Source organism: Lycium ferocissimum, chromosome 5 (genome assembly GCF_029784015.1).
Source record: "Lycium ferocissimum isolate CSIRO_LF1 chromosome 5, AGI_CSIRO_Lferr_CH_V1, whole genome shotgun sequence".
In the NCBI taxonomy this organism is placed as follows: Eukaryota; Viridiplantae; Streptophyta; class Magnoliopsida; order Solanales; family Solanaceae; genus Lycium; species Lycium ferocissimum.
The window spans coordinates 58777943-58797685 of NC_081346.1; the positions used below are offsets into that span (position 1 = coordinate 58777943).

Sequence of the window (19743 nt, forward strand, 5' to 3'; positions counted from 1 at the left end):
CACAATTGTGGGGGCCCCACATTATTTTATACTATGTAGTATTTCTTTTTTTTTAGGAAAAAAATTACCATGACTATCTTGTTAGCATAAAAATGGGAATAAAAAAAAAAACATAAAAAAGGACGAAGAGGTCACCTTTTGGGATTGAGAGAGAATAATAAAAGTTAGTGATAGAAAGATGTAGAGTACTATTCATAAAGGCAATATTTTAGGGACGCATGATTTCATGCCAAAAATGTAGCTCATACATCTTTTCTCTAATAAATTATTGTACTTTATATTTAACTTTTTAATTTTTTCTCACCACTGTTTAACTTTTCCTCAATACTCATCACTTATCAAAAATTCTCTTTGATTTTTTATTCTTCAGTCTCCAACCAAACTCTTCAATCTCCATTCTCTATATATGCTCAAAATCAATTGATCAGACACTATTTTAAAAGGGAAAAAAGAGCCGAAGATATACTTTGGATTTCTTTTTTTTCAAGTTTTCAAGATTGTGGATTTTGGAAGAGCGAAAATTATTTTAAAATCAAGTTATCCATCTCTTGAATCGAAGTTCTATCTTTTCTCGTCTTTTATTAGTTTTATTAGCTATCCGAAAAAATTCTCAAAATTGAAATTGTCTTACCTAAGATCAACAATGCCTCAAGAAAAATTGAATAGATTAGCTATATTGTCAATTGAAACAGAATTATTAGAAGATATTGATAATAAAAAAATTATTAGTAATTTTGCGTCTCAAAAAGCTAGAAAAATAAATTTTAGATAAATAAATACATATAATTTTTTAAAAGTTAAGGCCTCTCATTAGAGTTTGGCCTTAGGCCTCCGATATGGTTGAGCCGCCCCTGTATATGGTACTAATAAGCCACAAGTTGGTTTTATATATGATACACTAGATCAAGCTAAAGAGACCATCAAAAAGGAATTAAAACACAAAAAATCCCGTTACGCAATATTCTGGGAAGCCATAGATGACATATGGGACGAATACCTTTACTCTCATCTCCATGCTGCGGGTTGCTATTTGAATCCAACCCTTTTCTATTCAAGTGATTTCCGCACTGATGAGGAAGTTTCGTGTGGTCTTTGTTTTTGTGTTGCTCGCATGGCAGAAGATCGGCATATACAGGATTCTATCACACTGCAAATTGATAAGTATCGCATGGAGGAGGGGACGTTTCATGATGGAAGTTTCAAAGATAAACTATCAAATATTTCCCCAGGTAGTGTGATTTATGTTGGAAATCTTACGGAAAACACTTCATCATGAACACATGTTGGGACTTCTCTTCATCACGAACACTTGTAGGGACTTCTCTTCATCACGAACACTTGTAGGAACCTCTTCTAAGCTTGAGGAAAATACTTGATCACGAACAATTGTAGAGAATTCTTCGTAGCTTGAGGCATGCCAATGGCACTGTCCTTAAGGATATTTCACCCGGTATGGGTGTATCCCCCAGGATTCAACAAGCTCTTCTAGTACAAAACTAGGAGCCAGAAACTAACAAAGATTTATCTCATAAAAACCCAACAATACATAATGAGAAGAAGTACTTTTTCTATGTTTTTTCACTCATCCAAGATGAACCGATAATGTATTATATATATCAACTTAGAGCTTCTAATATCTGCCATACAAATATTTAAGAATAATAAAGACCATAAAAGCAATTGGTCAAATGACCATACTTAATTTATAAACCGTTTGGCAACGGACAAATGTTTTCCATTATGAAATGCTACCATTAAGGCTAATAAAGTATAATTAAGTCTTTTGTATTAAAGCCAATAAAAACATTAGAAATAGTCCTTTTATTTTTGAGATATTAGATAAAAATATTATTTTTCTAACAATCCCCCATATATCTCAAAAATAATAGAAGAAATAAAATAAGAAGTTTTGTTGGGTTTTCACATATGAGTACAATGCGTCGAATCTGGTGTCCCGTAGACTATGAACCAGACCTAGATAAAATAAGTTTAACTTACAGAACAATTGGTGAAATTTAGAACTTCTATGAACCAAGAATTCTTTTGTAAGCCAGGGTCTTATTCTATCACGTTATACTCGCACAATCTTTGTCGTTATCGCGGTTTTGCACTAAGAGGCCATGCGCGTGTCCTGGTATTCATGAGTGCTCTAGAAATCTGTCACAATTTCATAGGAGCGGCACCACTCCACACTCATATAGGTCCACTCGTCAAGTGTATTCTGCAGAGCAATACACCACCTATAAAGGATATGGTAATGGATTAAGAGTTTATAGCTCAACCTCACTTTGCCTTGCAGATTTGCACTATATTCACACACCATAGGAAGGGACATAATTTAATAGTGCACTTTTGATCAACTAATGACTTGTTATTACCCATATGAACCTAATTCATGGGATCTCCAATCACATAGGTTGGGTTACCATCATTGTTGATCTTCTCAATTGACAAAAGTCCCATTCCCCTCGATGTTTCTTTTAGTCTTGTGAATCGGCCAAATTCACCTCAGACCTCACACAATTATCACATCTCACAACAGCGCTATTTTATCACTTTATGTCTCAAACGGATATGTTTTATTGCTATTGAAAAATTTATTTTCTCACACAGCTAACATTGCTTGGCTACCACAGTATATAGACACGTTGGTTTTTTCTCAACTTCAACACTCACTAAGAAGTATCTTAGGCTCATTACCAGCCAACCACAAACTCATATTTCATTGTGGTCTACTTGGCTAATTTTCATACTATTACACCCCTATAAAGGGTAAACACATACTCACTAGTGGATTTTGAGATCCACTCAGCATCATTGTATCCTCTCTAGTACATCAAATATTAATTCACTATAACACTTATCCATCAATTGGTTCTTTTCAAAACCATGTACTGAGAAAAGAAATAACACCATACTTTTTTTTTTCAAAAACATTTTGAATAACAAGACCAACTGAAATATTATCACTTTTAAAACATTCTCTCAAAACAACTCTAGTAAGATATCATGACCCCCATAATTTCAAAAATTTCAAAGTAAGGACTTTCATGACTCATAACACCGTAACCCCCACATTTTCAAAGTGTTTAAGATAGGGGAACAATAGTTTCATAACCTCATAAGTAGTATTACTAATTCTCATAAAACATTTCATCTTATAAATAACAAGCTAATAATATAACTCACCCAAATAGCTATACTCACAATATGTCATCATCAATAAATATTTTTAAGAAAAACAATATGAGAAAAATAAGTATGATATTAAAAGTATTTTTTAAAAATAGTAAGCACATATAAATCATAATTCCAATACTTATTGTCCACAATTTGGAAACAACCTCATCATCTTCAAATAGAGTATTCACTCCAATGATAACACCAATATTTTTCAAAAGTAGTTTTAAGAAGATTTTTTTTTTTTTTTTTTAATTCTAAAATCTTGAATAGTTCTTGAATCACCAACATAAGTAAATCATTTTTCTTCTTCTTCAACTTGAGTGTAGAACTCAAAATTAACTTTACTTGCACAAATATGATTAGTAGTATCAAAGTCATCTAACACCCAATATCTTACATTAGCCACAAGATTCGCTCGAGAAATGACCACAATAAATATATCATCCGCTTAACCAAAATTATTTTTAATTAGCGGGATTAGCATTCTCTGAATCTTCTCTACATTGATGAACATGATGACATAGTTTGTCACACACAAAATAATAATTATTTCCATCAAAACCTTCTTTATTAGTTTTGTGGAATCTGATCAATACCATATCATTTGACACATGAAGTTGACTTTGTCAAGCATCGTTCTCATAAAAAAAAACATTAGGACCAAATTCAATTCCATATTCAAAAACCAAAGTAAAATTTCCACATAAATAACTCACATTTGTAGAAAAAGAAATTTGTCATAATTCAACATTTCTTCATCCAAATCATCAAGCAAGATAATTTTAAAGCCTAAATTAAATTTACCAAATCTCTTCAATGTGCAAAGAACACAACATATACAAACACAAATCTCAAAGATAGGTCTACAAATTCTTGCACCATAATTAATCTATAAAGATAAACATCAATTTCAAGCCAACTTTTCAAAAAATTATCACAACATATAGATGCATATTATTATACATATCTTTGCACTCATCTTACCACCTCAAATATAAATTATCCACAAATATACAAATGGCTTGGACATTATTTAAGAGCTACCTAAAATAATATAACAACAACACAAATTCATCACAAACCCAAAACCAATTCATTGTATTCAGCATTTTGTTGACCCAAATGACTAAGACAAAAAAGACATGATTAATTTCAGAGGCTACATTATCCAATATAAAAATGTTCACCACAAAATGTCAAACTTGTAGAACATCGTGATAAACCCACTTATAATTTTTACACTAGAAATCTGCCCCACAACTCAATATTAAATCTTAGAGAAGATAATCACTAAAACTACTATCCAAGCACAACTTAAAAGTCTCAAATAAAAGTATAAATTAATCATATCAAAATCATTACTACTTTACTTTTAGATCATATATTTTCCATTATACTATAATTCAGAAACATACCTGTAACTTAGACAGATTGTACTAAGTTATTTTCTTTTAATTTTTCGTAAGAACATAGCATGAAATATCCTTAAGATTGTTGAAAATCTTACGGAAAACACTTTCTCTTCATCACGAACACTTGTAGGGACTTCTCTTCATCACGAACACTTGTAGGAACCTCTTCTAAGCTTGAGGAAAATACTTGATCACGAACAATTGTAGAGAATTCTTCGTAGGTTGAGGCATGCCAATGGCACTGTCCTTAAGGATATTTCACCCGGTATGGGTGTATCCCCCAGGATTCAACAAGTTCTTCTAGTACAAAACTAGGAGCCAAAAACTAACAAAGATTTATCTCATAAAAACCCAACAATACATAATGAGAAGAAGTACTTTTTCTATGTTTTTTTCACTCATCCAAGATGAACCGATAATGTATTATATATATCAACTTAGAGCTTCTAATATCTGCCATACAAATATTTAAGAATAATAAAGACCATAAAAGCAATTGGTCAAATGACCATACTTAATTTATAAACCGTTTGGCAACGGACAAATGTTTTCCATTATGAAATGCTACCATTAAGGCTAATAAAGTATAATTAAGTCTTTTGTATTAAAGCCAATAAAAACATTAGAAATAGTCCTTTTATTTTTGAGATATTAGATAAAAATATTATTTTTCTAACAATTTATACATCTTCTGCTACTTTTACCTTGCTATTTAATTCATTTGGGAGATAGTTATATTTTTGGACTGCTCAAAAGAATAATAGCCCGTTATAGGTTTTGTATATTAAGTATAGATATACATATAATATTTATAATCAGTGTATAAATGTTGTATATTTTGACTAGCGCCCGTAATTAATTTTGGCCGACGGGCCAAAAATTAAGAAAGCCCTTTAATTTGTATGTTAACCTGTAAGTTATGGTTGCAGCACTTTGGTGGTCACAATAAGGAGGTGATTGTCCCGAACTGCAAAGACTTGCTGTTCGAATCCTTAGTCAGACGTGCAATGGTGCTTCGCATTATAGGCTAAAAAGGAACTTGGTCGAGACGTTACTTACAGATGGGAGGAATCAGATAGAGCAGCAGAGGATGCGGGACTTGGTATTTGTCCATTGTAATTTGCAGTTACAAGCTTTTGATCCCGAAGGAAGAAATGACGTTGCAGGCGATGTTGTTGACCCCATGGATGAGTGGATACTTGGAAAAGGGCCTAATTTGGTGTCTGAAAACACTGAATTGACATGGATGGACTTAGAATTGGGAAGGAGAAATGGAAAAGAAAAATATTGTGTTGAAGGACCTATTATTATTCATGTAAAGGAGGAAGAGGAAGATAGTAAATAGAGTAGCAAATGTAAAGAAAGTGGTAATGAGTCTTTCTATTTAGAAGCTATGTCTAGTTCATGATAGTATCTTTTTGACGTGGGAATGACTCATTGTAAGCCTCTACACATCCACTATTGGCACGGCTTCTGGCAAGGCTGAGCCCCTCTAGGATTTTCTGCGAAGAACTAATATGGGGTTAAGGTCTAGTTTATTGATTGATTTTGATACCGTTGGTCTTCATTTGCATTAGTTATCTTATATTTCCATCGTATGACTTCCAGATATGTGGATAATATTCTTACACTTTTGGGTCCACAAACTTTGGGTCTCCATTTAAAAAAGAAGTTACACACAACTAATATTAGTTATGTGAAACATGTAATAAAATTTTCGGAATTCTCTCAGCTCACAGTAGCATAATATTTCATATACTTGCATTCAGGGGTAAAAAGTTGACCAAAGTCACCATGAGCATTAGTAGTTCAGCCACAAGAAATTGACAACATTCTTACTTGCAAAATTCATGGTATTATTCAACCATATATTTTTATTGAGGACAACAGCGTTTGCTTAGTTGCCAAGGGTAATGCCAGTAAACTAACAAATACCTTAGAGAGCAAGTCTATTCCTAAATTTAGGATTATGGTATACCATCAAACTGCAACAGTTTTGTTCAAAATAATGAAACTGAATGTCTTCTTCTTCTTCTTTTTTTGTGTCAAATATCATGTAAGACCTAAAGTACTCAAAATTTCTTTACTGTGTACGCAAATTTTCCACCGAATGCAATGCTCAATGCTCTAGCAACAGCTAGACCTTTTAAAGAGTATTATGCCTTGGCTTGCTTGTATTGCTTTATCTCCTTAATTATTCCATCAGTAAGCATGTCGACGTCGTTGTTCTTCCCAAAAAACTTCACAAACTCCATCTTAGGATCCATAAGGTACCTGCAAATTGTACCATCAATCTCATCAAATTCCCATGCTATAGTAACATCCACATACTGTCTTTAGAAATCAGAGTCGTTGACAATCCAAACCTTTTGATGAAGAACAATCTAAACCCTTTTAAGAAAGGTTATAAGATTTCAAGTTTTAGAAGACATAAAGAATCTCAAATAATCACTTTAGGCTGGAACTTCACATCAAATACAAGATAGATCACAACAATATTTTGCACGCAACCTTAGATATGCTAAAACCTTAGAGTTTGGACATGATTTGGTTGAAATTTGGAAGCAAAAAAAAGCAGTATTTGAATTTCAAGGTGAAAAAAGGTATTTGGATTCATTGGTGTTTGGACATGGAGAAAAAAGTTTAAGTTTTTTTTATGAAATAATTGTTATCATTAGCATCAAGCATCAAGAAGATGCAAATTACAGGTAAAGTTAGAGCTACCTAGTAGCTTCAAAAAGCAAAAATCACCTTGTTAGCTTTCTACAGTCCAAACAAACTATCTTAAATACAGTGAGCTAACAAAGTCCAAAAAGTTTTCAGGTGAATCTACAGGGGAGACATTTGCCCAACTAAATAAATGCAAAAGACAGTTTGCTTTCAAGGTTGGTGTTGGGGTTGATAATCCATCAAAGCATCTTCTATTCCTCTCCTTCCATATGCTCCAAAAAATTGCAGCAGGTATCATTCTCCAAATGTTCTTGATGGTGTTATCAACCCTCCAGCTGCTCCAGCACTCGATAGCATTCCTGATGGTACGAGGCATAACCCAACTGACTCCAAAAAGTGAACAGAACATGTTCCAAAAATATAATGCAAATCTACAATGCAGAAACAGATGGTTGTTGGTTTCTGCCCTCCCGTGACACATGTAACATCTATTAGCCATATGAATTTCCCTTTTCATAAGGATGTCCAGGGTCAAGCATGCCTCATAAAGAGCAGTCCAGCTAAAACAGATGACCCTGGGGGGCAGTTTGGTTTTCCAGATTAGTTTCCAAGGCCAGAAATCAGTAATTCCATTTTGTTCCATAATCATTTTATATCCTTTCCTCACAGTGTATCTGCCATCACTTGCACCTCCCCATTTGAACTTGTCTGTGATATGCTCATTTAGTAGGATGTCGTTCAATGTGGCTAGAAGCCTGACTAGATCTTCAACCTCCCAGTCTTGAAGATTCCTCCTCAGTGTGATGTTCCAGATGTGCCCAATCTTGTTTTGAGTGATGGTAGAGTCAGGATGACAAGCAATCTGAAAAATAGCAGGATAATCATGTCTTAAGGTTGAGTTTCCCAGCCATTTGTCCTTCCAGAACCTAATTCGCTGACCCATTGCCTACCAAAAAGTGATGATTTTCTGAGAACTCTCCCCATAGCCTGCATATATGCTTCCAAACTCCTACCCCATGTGGTGCACTGGTTAGTTTGGTGCACCAGCTGCCTTGAGAACCATGCTTAGCATTAACCACCCTCTTCCATAGAGGTTGATCCTCTTGTGTGTATCTCCAGAGCCACTTCATCAAAAGACACTCGTTATGGGCTGCCAGATCTTTGATTCCCAAACCACCTTGATGCTTTGGCATAATAATCTTTTCCCACTTTACTAGATGGAACTTGTGCTCACTGCTATTACCTTCCCAGAGGAAATTCCTTCTTATTCTATCCAACTGTTCCAGCACTTTTGTTGGCATTGGGTATAGTGACATGTAGTAAGTGGGAATGCTATCCAGGACACTACTGATTAGAGTGAGTCTGCCTCCTATGGAGAGGTATTGCATTTGCCAGGAAGCTAACCTCTTCTCAAATTTTTCCACCACTCCATCCCATATAGCAGTAGACTTGTATTTTGCACCCAATGGGAGGCCCAAGTATGTGGTAGGAAATGTGCTAGTGCTGCAGCCCAGAATTCCTGCTAACTCCTCTAGGTTTAGCACTTCATTGACTGGATAAATCACACTTTTGTGCATGTTAATATGCAGACCTGAAAGAGCTTCAAAAATAAGAAGGGTTAGATTTAAATAGAGCACCTGATCTCTGTCTGCACCACAGAAGATCAGTGTGTCATCGGCATACAATAGGTGGGAGATGTTGATTGTGTCCCCGACACCCACATCAAAGCCTCTGATCCATTGCATACGCTTTGCTGTGTCTAGTAGTCTGCTTAGTCCTTCCATAGCAAGAATGAAAAGGAAGGGAGAGAGAGGATCTCCCTGCCTTAAGCCTCTTTGAGGGGAGAAAAAGCCAACCGGGCTTCTGTTGACTAGGATAGAGTACTTCACTGTTGAGATGTTAAAATTGATCCACTTGATCCATTTGCTGCCAAACCCCATTTGCCTTAGAACTGAGATGAGGTATGACCAATTTAGTTGGTCAAATGCTTTCTCCAAATCCAGTTTACAAAGAATTCCTGCTCCTCCCTTCTTCAGCTTCCAATCCAAAACTTCATTAGCTATCATTGATGCATCAGTGATTTGCCTGTCTTTTATGAAGGCATTCTGTTGATTTGACACTAGCTTTCCCATCACTGATTTGAGCCTTTCAGCCAAAATTTTGGCTACTATTTTGTATATGCTTCCAATAAGACTAATTGGCCTATAGTCTTTGAGTTCCATGGCACCTTTCTTCTTAGGAATGAGAGCAATGAAAGAGGCATTGGATGACCTCACCATCCAACAATGTCGATGATAATGTGAAAGGGCCCCCATGATATCCTCTTTAATGAACTCCCATGCCTTTTGATAGAAGGCCATTGTGTATCCATCCGGGCCAGGTGCCTTGTCTGGTGCACATGCCTTAATAGCAGCTAGAACCTCTTCTTCTTCAAATATTGCCTCCAAGCTGAGATTCTCCTCCTCTGTTATAGTGGCTATTCCTTCAAAGTTTGCAGAAGGTCTCCAATTCTCTTGCTCAGAGTAAAGCCCCTCATAGAAGTCAGTATCTCTCTTTTCTCTTTTTATCTGCTCTTTGTCCTCAATAATTACATCTTCCACTTGTAGTTTGTCAATGGAATTGAATCTTCGGTGAGAGTTTGCTATTTTCTGGAAATATTTGGTATTCTTATCCCCCTCCTTAAGCCAGAGGCATCTAGATTTTTGTCTCCACGAGACCTCTTCTGCACTTGCTATTTGCTGTAGCTCAACTTTTAGGTTCGCCATTTGAATGATCTCTTGTTGAGTGAGATTCCTCCTTTCCTGGTCCTGTTCAAGTGCAAAAAGCTCTGCCAAGGCTTTAGACCTTTTGGTCTCTATCTTCCCATATTCCTCCCTGTTCCAAGTTGTTATGTCTTTCTTCAAATTTTTTAGCTTTTGTAAGAGAATGTAATCTGCGCTGCCAGTGAAAGAATAACTCTGCCACCATCCTTTTAGTTTCTCCATGAACCCTTCTGATTGTAGCCACATATTTTCAAATTTAAAATAGGAGGGGCTAGCATCCCAGTCCCCACTTTCCAGCATGATGGGCTTATGATCAGAAATTACTCTAGGATATGCTAACTGTTTCACTGTCTTGAAGGATTCATCCCATTCAGGGGAGATGAGGAATATGTCGATTCTAGAGGCTTGAGAACAATTTTCACCTCTTGAACAGGTATAACTTGCACCATGAAGAGGCAAGTCTATCAAGCACAAATCCTGGATTGTTTCTGAGAAGGTTATCATGCCCTTAGACCTCCTTGTGCAATTAAGTTTTTCACCCTCGAATCTACAGACATTAAAGTCTCCTCCAAGCACCCAGTGCCCATCCCATAGCCCTCTGACTCCTGCAATTTCATTCCACATTTCTTCCCTTTATGGGTTTGTATGAGGCCCGTAAATACCTGTGAAACACCATCTAAAATCTTCTTGTGTGCTTTCAAGCATACAAGAAATGGAGTAGATGCTTTGCAAGTTCCCCACATTGTTCCATAGCCTCTTGTCCCAGACTACAATGATCCCACCCCTACTGCCACTCGCTTTTAATTCAGCCCAATCAGCCCATCTGTTGCCCCATAATTGATACACATCACCGTCTGGCCAATCTTGAATTTTAGTTTCTTGCAAACACATGACGTCGACCTTCCACTTTCGAATCAAGTCATTTATTGTATTCCTTTTCCTTCTGTCATTCGCCCCCTGCACATTAGAACTCAAAATTTTGAGTTTCATCCAGAACTAGAGTGATAGGACCTGCCCCGTTCCCGGTAAATGTTGGGTCTTTTTATCATAATTGACCCCACTGATTAGCCTTTTCCTTTCCCCTTCCCCCTTTGGTTTCTTCTCTTTCCCGGTCTTGGGTGAATGTATTTGATGCTTGAGTTGTTCCTTTCTTCTTTGCTCCATTCTCAAAATAATGCCCAGCAGCTCATGCTCAAATCCCTGAAAATTGACACCAAAAATTTTGCATGCCTTCCCCATTATGATCTTTGTCCATGTCGAGGTTTCAATCACCGTTGGTTTGTCTATCCTGTGCATGCTAGACTCTCCTACATGCCATGTTAGTGGGAGAGCATCACTCACTGTATGAGAGGAGAAGTCCGAGTCTGAGTTGTTTACCCGGGTCAGAATCTTGTGTGATGATGGCTGTTGAAACAGACGAGGAGTGAAATCCTTTGGGTCTTCTTCGTCATCAGCATCGAAGGAGTAATCTCCTGTGATTGGGTCTGGTAAGAAGTCCTGAGTTTGTGAAGGAGCTGGATTCTCTTGATTATCGATTGAGTCGGTGCAGGACTCAGTAGATAATAAGTCGTATCTATTAGAGTTTGCCCCAACAATTGGGCCTTTAACCTGCCAGATCTGTTTCTCTTTCATCAATTTAATTTCTTTCACTTGGGCCTTTTTCTTTTTTGGGCCCTTCTTATAAAAATTAAAATTAGGAGCCTGGCCCAAATTTTCTGGGTTAACCTGCCGTGTATTGACCAAAGGAAAAGAAGCAGAGTTGCAATTTGAATTAAAGTAATTTTGCTGCCTAATCACGTGTGCTTGCTTTGTGTCAGTAGCAATTTTCGATGCACCTTCTTCTTCCTTCGACTTCTTCTTTTCCAGTTCGCCGGAGCCTTTATTTCCGGCTGGCCTGGGTTTGAAATGAATGTCATCTAAAATCGTTATCTCGAAGCTCCAATCTCCCAGATCTAGGTCAAGCTTTGCGGGAATGATTCCCGTTGTGTTCTGAATACAGATACGAGCCCAAAAAAGATGATTTTTGTGTTTTGTATCGTCATCAATTTCAATGAAACCACCACAGTTATCTCCGATGAACTTGAAAGTACTTTCTGTCCATGCATGAAGGGGAATACCAAAGACTTTGACCCATTTGCGCCCCGTACCAGTCCCTTTTTGTAAATCCGACGCCGGCGACCACCATTCCAAGGCCAATCTTCTACCATTCCACTACCAGTCCCCTGCCTTGATTCTGATAGCTTCCTGTTAGGATGGGAAGTCGAACAAAAATTGATTGTGGTTAATTTGAGTGACCTTGAGGCCGGCTATTACTTGCCATCTCTTAACGAACCAGCTTTGAATTACTGATGGGTTTGGGTTAGCACTGCCGGCGTCGTTGAAGCATCCGATGAGACATTTTGAAAGAAAGTGTTCATTCCCAGGTATCCCTTCAGAAGGATCCATGGCTGGCCATTGGAGGATTTTTGCAGCTTCCATGTATGTTTTTGCTTGCTCCGTGGCTAGCTGAAACCTGGGGTTTGAAGCCTTACCAAGAGATCTTTGAATTTTTTCAGCAATATCTCCCCATCCCGTATTGAAATCTATCTCAGGAACAATGATAGCTGACTTCCTTTGGCCTATCTGTGTCTCGATTCGCACGTCTCTTCCATAGCTGTTGAAATTCTGAGTCACCCTGTAGGAATAAGCTTGTATCTTCCTAGCCCATCTCCTACATCTGTTTCCATACCCAAGTGAAGCTTGCTTCAAAGCCTCACAAATCCATCTCAGGTTGCTTTCATCCACCTTAATACTGCTGATGAATCTTTTGCTGCGCTCGTAGAGAATAAACCATCTGTCACAGTCCTCACTTATATCTTTTAGCTCGAAGGATTTGTCCCCTGAGATAAAGAAAAGTCTCCGGGCCATATTCATCGGATCTATGACAAATGGGTATCAAAAGAAAGAGGAGAGAGAAGTAAAGAAGAGAAGGAAGGGGAAAAGAAGAGAGGTGGAATTGATTCCGGTGATCAGAAGGATCACCAGAGGGGGAAGTTTTTTCTTGGGTGTTTCTTTTAGGGGGTTGGGGTGGGGGGCGGTAGGTGGGTGAGTGTAGGGAACAGTGTGGAGAGACACAAAAATAGAAAAAAAAAAAAAAAGTTAAGTTTTGTGAGTAAAAACTAGAAATGCTCCTAATACTCTGTTTTTCAAACTTCAAACTCTCTATTTCCAGTTTGAAGTTGAAATAATGGACCGAATTGATAAACAAACACTTATTTGAAATAATAAAATCTTCAAATATTATTTCAAAATTCCAAATCATATTCATGGCCAAACGGTGATATGTCCATCAATTTATCATCTAAGTGGATAAGGAGAAAAAGTCATCTGCCAGTAAACAAAAATGCAAACTAGCATGACAAGAACTTAAATTACGTCTCCCAGTAGTTTGGACTTTGGAGTAGTTGATGCCTAGATGGAATATCTTTGTATTTATTATAAAATGAAGTTCATCTTAAGAATTAATTTCTGGTTAGTATGTGAGAAAAACTGTTATTTTTTTAAACTGGGAACTGTAAAAAAAAAAAAAATGGTTTTGTGAATTAATGACCAAAAATGCTTCCAATAACTTATAACTTGTTGGTCAATTACAACAACATACCCAGTATATTCCCACAAGGTGGGGTCCGGGGAGGGTAGAGTGTACGCAGACCTTACCCCTACCTTGGGAGGTAGGACCTTGTTGGTCAATTATAGTTACTAAGTCATTAGTCAATCTCAGTCATGTTCTAATCATTTATTTCAAACAGCAAGAATTAGTTTAGTTAATCATCATGAATACCCATCTCTCGGCAATCCATCAGCACACTATCTCCCAACAAAAAACTAACACCTCTTTGAGCTCACTCGCCAGCCATCACTTCCAACTACAACTATATTTCCACTCCCATTCCATACATGGGTTACTTCTACATATATTGGTCTTCATCAGTAAATATCCAACTCTATAAGGTTTTGTTCATGCACATAGGTCCTAATGCATGCTTACTTTTGAAGTGATCAAATGGAAACTGAGGGGCTACAAGCACTATAAGTAGTGCTTTCCAGATGGAGGATGCATGGAGGAAAAACCGAAAAAGATAACGAGAATGGTTACCACTGTAGTAAAGCTATTTTTCTAATGCTTGTTTTATAGTATTACCGGTATACCTGTATAAATTTGAATGATCCCCGCATTTCTATGCGAACCACATCATTTGAAGCACCTCATTTTAGATACATTAAAGGTGCTGAAAATTTAAAAAGACTCTGTATGCAGGATATTATTCATCTGTAAGGAAGCAGAAAAATCAAAGGTGTGCAATCATTGCTAGGATAAGCAGGATCAAGTAATACATACATGACTATTGAGTGATCAACAAGGTAATCTGAGCCTTCTTCTTCTGTCTTCATATAGTAAACCCGATAAGCACGTGCTGTTTTCTTTATCTCTTCTGGGGTACCAGTGAGGCCAATCAAGTTTGGGTGGAACTCTAAACATTGAGTGCAAAATTGTCAGTTACAACCTTACAAGTATATCTAATTAATGCACGATATATAATCAGTTCAATCTGAAACACACCTTTAACATATTCGCCTACTTGCTCAACCGTATCTCTTTCAGGATCAACTGAGATAAATAAAGGTACTACTTGAATTCCAGACTTCTCCTCTGCATATTGAATATATTACAAGTTAGAAGATTAATATATCCCTGTATTCTTAAAATTAAAAGGAAAAAGACATCATGACAGCTATAGATTAACAATTTATGGGCTTTTCTCTCAGAACAAAAAAATTGGAACCATAAAGTCAGTAGCTGCCTTATTATAGTCTGCTACGACAATAGCTAACAACTTCTCCACTAAGTAGCCGAACGATCAACTGTCTCCGTTCGGAGAATATTAAACCAGTTTGAACATTTTCATGCACAAAATGGAATTACAATTGAAGCAAGGAAAAAGGTTATGGTTTGAGCCTACGCAATTCATGCTCATAGTTCACATGATACTTAATATGCACCATCAGTTTTTCTTTACTGAATCAACATTGGCAATCGGAACGCTCCTTTAGTTCTGTTATTATTGCCTCCGTTTGACCAAACAAATTGGGAATCAAGTCTGGATTAAAACTAGGAAAATTAGACATTAACTTGAAGGCGAGAGGAAGGATAATATAAACGGCAAGAAAACTGATGTCAGATAATAAGTGGACCATGCAAAAGTTCATCCATTTAGGGCAGAGAACTATGATGAGAAGGCTTACTAATTTTATCAACGGCAGCAGCGAGTTTCTGTAGCTCATCGGGACATATATCTGGACAGTGAGTGAAACCAAAATATACAACTGTCCACTTGCCAAAGAAGTCTTTCTCAGTTACTGGTTTTCCATTATGGTCAATAAGACTAAATGGACCACCAATGGCTGCTTTTCCTACTGAAGGTCCTTGCTTTACCGAAGTTGAAGCATTGGTGATATCTGTAACAATAAGTAACAAGCTGAATCAGCAAACTAGAATGATAGGAACTTAGACGCAACGCAAAAACACATATTGTAACCTATGATCTTACAATCTTTAACTTTAATTGAATAATCATAAAAGAAGCTTATCAATGCAGGGTTAGTAAAATATTAGTAAATACAATTATTTGTTATTTGAAGTAAAAGACGAAGCACCACATCTGACCTCTCTCTTAAGAAATCAAAATTTCATAAATGGGTATTTAAGCTACTTAACAGAGACAAGCAGCAGATGGTCAACTGGCCATGGAAGCACATTTGGAAAGTTAAAATACCTTACAAGGTAGCATGTTTCACCTGGTTGTTAGCCAGGGAAGTGGTGCTGACACATGACAACCTTAGCAAGAGAAAGATCAACCTATGCTCAAAGTGTTAGTTGTGTGGTGAAGAAGCTGAGACAGTCAGCCATCTATTCCTAAACTGTAGGATCACAGACATGCTATGAAGAACTTCATTAGCCTAAGAAGCATGGTTTGGACAATGCCAACAAAGATTATTGAAGTCTTGTTTAGCTGGGAAGAAGCTGGAGCAGGATTGTTAAGCATAGATATGTGGAGGATTGTCCCAACTTGCATTTGGTGGACAATCTGGAAAGAGAGGAATTCCAGATGTTTTGACAACATTAGCAATTCAGTTCAGAGGATAAAGTTGAATTGCCTTAGACTTTTTTGTTTTTGGTCTAACCAGAGATACATAGAAGACACTGCTTCAATGATAGACACCCTAGATTTTTGTTAGGTTTCAGGAACAGGAGCAGTCTTTCTTCCTTTTCACTTGTAAATATGGTTTCAGCACAACCTTAGGTGCAGTTTCGATAAATATATACAAAATGTTAACCTTTTCAAAGAAAAACTCAAAGTGGTTTAGTTCAATTCAATAGAGATATATTGTGTGTAAGTAAGCGACCATTTTACAGTGTTTTACGGATACAAAAAGCTACCAAAAATGCACACTTACCCTATCAAATGAGACAAAGGAAAAAATACACAACATTTTTTTTTGCAAAACCCAACATCCTAAAAAATAAATTCCAGCATGTGTTTTTTTTTTTTTCTTTTAAGAGCACAAGAGTTCAGTCGTGGACCAAAGAAAAGCATAATCAGAGGTTTTGCAGCAGAGACCCTCATACACGTGACAAATGGATAGATTCCAAATTATTACTCCAGAAGTGGATTACAATAGAAGATTACTAGGTAGTCGAGCGAGCGATTTCTCTCTTTTCTGAGGAGAGCATGGTTCTAGTTTATAGTGCCTTATCTTCTCCCTCTTCTCCGCACCAGCATTATTATCATTATTATTCTATCATTATCTTATTCTTCATTTTATTACTACTATTGTTTCTTTTACTTTGGTTATCTTTACTATTTTTGTTGTCGATACTTTTCTTCAGTATATTCATCATAGCTTTTTTACACTTATATTTTTCAAACCTGGTCTATCGGAACTCCCTACCCTACCAAAGATAGGGGTAAGGTCTGCCTACACCCCACCCTCCTCAGACCCACTTGTGGAATCACACTGGGTATCTTATTGTTATTGTTTGTAAGTGATGCGATTTGTGATTTAAACTTATTGATGACAAAAGGAACAAGCAAAAGTTGACTTTTGAAATCCATTGTTCAATAACTGACTCTGCATTCTGACATGTACCTGCCTACACACACACACACAACCATTGTAGAACTAGACTTGGAATGAGGCAGTGCTACAACCAGAAAACCTAAACGCATAAATACTGACAGGTAACTAATCCTCGTCCATGGTGCCCTCAAACCCAAACTCTAATGATCCCAAAAGTTAAGTTGTGTTTCACCGATGTTCGCAGTTCTTTCCCTAAAACTAAAACAACTCACCATAGTAATCTACCTTCAATATGCCGTCTCTTTTCCCTGTCGTAATAGTAAACCAATCCTGCTCCAGTGCAAACAAGTAGAAAGAAGCTCATCCACGAAACAGGCTGCACATATCAAACAAAACTTATCAATCGCAGACTCTACGAAACATCAGGAAAAAACACTTTTACAACCTACTATAAACAGATGAGTTGCATTTGCATCCATACTATTTTTCCATAAAATTGCAGCTATTCCAAAGCAGAACAGAAACATGGAACTCTTAATCACACAAAGTAAGCAAAAAGTCTGCAGCTTATATCCAAGCCACAAGCTCAATACCGAAATAATTCAGCAAATAACAGAAGCTCCATATGATCAAAATATAACTTCTACCAAAACATAGCACGAATGCAAGTGTTAGGCTGCAGGTTTCCGGGACAAGTTACCTTCGACTTAATATACATACATACATTACATGCATCCAAGATAAGTTTTAATATTTACTCTATCCGTCCAATTTATACGAGACTCTTTCCTTTTTAGCAGTCCCAAAAAGAATGACACATTTGTATATTTAGTAACAATTTAACTTCAAATTCACCATTTTATCCTTAATGAAATGATTTATAGCCACACCAACATCTATGACTCATTTTGGACCACAAGTTTCAAAAGTCTTCCTCAACTCCGTGCCCAGTCAAATGGGATGGAGGGCGTATATATATATATATATATATGTTTATGCAATTTTCAATATTTTATACAGCTAACTTAGAATTCTGAATATGCCATTACATAAGTGTAGTATATCTTTGTGAATAAGGAAAGGAACTTACACTACCCCGAATAGACTTTCCCTTTCCATGTTCAGTCTTCTGAGAACCACCTGAGCTCTCGCTTTTTCCAGAATTTGCTCCGGTAGAGGATCCACCCAACCCGGAATTTGATTGATTACTAGAGCTTGAGGTGCACAAAAACCTGTAAGAAATCAACCCATTTTCCAATCCATCCAAACGCATAGCCTGTAATCCAAGATTCCCAACCCCACCAAAAAAAATAAAAAACTCAGCCCCATGAATTAGAAACTACAAAATCAAAGACTATACAAAGATATTAACAGAAAAAGATGACTTTTTTAGCCCAAAAATCTGAAATTAAAAAATAAAATAAACAAAGACTATAAAAAGATACCCAAAAATTAAACCAAAAAAAAAAAAAAAAGATGACTTTTTTAGCCCAAAAATCTGAAATTAGAAAGACAAAAAAAAATTGAGATCTTTTGAGTACAAAACAAAGACTATAGAAACAGAAAAAGATCACCCTTTCTAGTCCAAAAATCTGAAATTAGCAACAACCAAAAAAAAAACAAAAATTAAGCAGAAAAATATCACTTTTATCTGAAATTAGAGAGAGAAAAAAAAGTTGAAAACTTTTGAAATACCCAAAAATTAAACAGAAAAAAGCTAACCTTTTTAGCCTAAAATCTGAAATTAGAAAGAAAACAAAAGTTGAAATCTTTTGAAATACCCATAAACTAAACAGGAAAAAAATCATTTTTTTAGCCTAAAAATCTAAAATTAGCAACAAAAAAAAAAAATTGAAACTTTGAGTAGAAAAAAGAAGACTAACCAATGGAGAAAGGGGTAAAGATTTGATGGTGTTGAGAGTATTTGAAAGAGTGTGAAATGAAGAACGCTGCCATTGTTGGGAAGAAGCAAGGGAGTGACAGAGATACCGAATTTGTTGATAATTTCTTGATATTGCTTTCGCCATTGCTTTTCTTTCTATCTTTCTTTCTTGTCAAAAGATTGCCAAGAGGTCAAAAACCCTACTAAAACCGCACAACTGAAGCTTTTTTTTTTTTTTTTTCTTTTTCCTCTTATGTTCAGTCGGTTTTTTCCTAAAAAGGAAATTAAAATCAATTATTTTTGGAGAAATATTTTTTTGGAGAACATTTTCCGGCATACCAAACACGTCCTAAGACTGTTTTTCAAATGCTAAAATCAAATCAAACCAATTAAAAAAAATTATTGATTCAATTTTTGTCGGTTTAGTCAGTTTTATAGGTTTTGCTAAAAACATGCAACATACATTACCAAGCACATATCTCAACTATTGTATTTCAACATACTAGTATTAGTATCCGCGCGATGCGCAGTCAATATTAAAGAAGTATTAATTATGACAAATTTTGGAAGTATTTATTATGACAAATTTTGGTATGTCTTGTTGTGGATTTTTTTAAAAGAAATTTCAATTGTCATCTTATTTCTTAATGTAATGTAATATACCTTATAATAAATTTTCAATAAAAGACTTTTAGTGAATAATATTTGTGTTACA

The 19743-nt window shown here is 36.2% G+C and overlaps 2 protein-coding genes across 2 annotated transcripts; one reads left to right on the forward strand and one right to left on the reverse strand.

The window, feature by feature from the left end:
- Nucleotides 1–643: 643 nt before the first annotated feature.
- Nucleotides 644–6429, forward strand: LOC132057862 (uncharacterized). The gene is made up of 3 exons (XM_059450450.1): nucleotides 644–728; nucleotides 846–1229; nucleotides 5525–6429. Exons 1-3 carry the CDS (start codon nucleotides 644–646, stop codon nucleotides 5542–5544), a joined length of 489 nt encoding a protein of 162 aa, XP_059306433.1. The 3' UTR covers nucleotides 5545–6429.
- Nucleotides 6430–6449: 20 nt separating this feature from the next.
- Nucleotides 6450–19258, reverse strand: LOC132056961 (protein SCO1 homolog 1, mitochondrial). Its single transcript, XM_059449368.1, has 7 exons — nucleotides 19030–19258; nucleotides 18237–18422; nucleotides 17432–17522; nucleotides 15311–15523; nucleotides 14628–14717; nucleotides 14406–14538; nucleotides 6450–6869 (listed from the first exon to the last, which is right to left on the reverse strand). Exons 1-7 carry the CDS (start codon nucleotides 19171–19173, stop codon nucleotides 6752–6754), a joined length of 975 nt encoding a protein of 324 aa, XP_059305351.1. The 5' UTR covers nucleotides 19174–19258; the 3' UTR covers nucleotides 6450–6751.
- Nucleotides 19259–19743: the final 485 nt, after the last annotated feature.

Bases quoted from the DNA above. Each gene is read 5' to 3' on its own strand.
- LOC132057862 (XM_059450450.1), top strand. From the start codon at position 644: ATGCCTCAAGAAAAATTGAATAGATTAGCTATATTGTCAATTGAAACA. The intron at 729-845 runs GTAATTTTGCGT...GATATGGTTGAG, and splicing joins TGATAATAAAAAAATTATTA to CCGCCCCTGTATATGGTACT. The intron at 1,230-5,524 runs GTAGTGTGATTT...TTATGGTTGCAG, and splicing joins ACTATCAAATATTTCCCCAG to CACTTTGGTGGTCACAATAA.
- LOC132056961 (XM_059449368.1), bottom strand. From the start codon at position 19,173: ATGGCGAAAGCAATATCAAGAAATTATCAACAAATTCGGTATCTCTGT. The intron at 18,423-19,029 runs GTTAGTCTTCTT...CTTGGATTACAG, and splicing joins CTTTACCCCTTTCTCCATTG to GCTATGCGTTTGGATGGATT. The intron at 15,524-17,431 runs GTAGATTACTAT...TTATTGTTACAG, and splicing joins AAAGAGACGGCATATTGAAG to ATATCACCAATGCTTCAACT.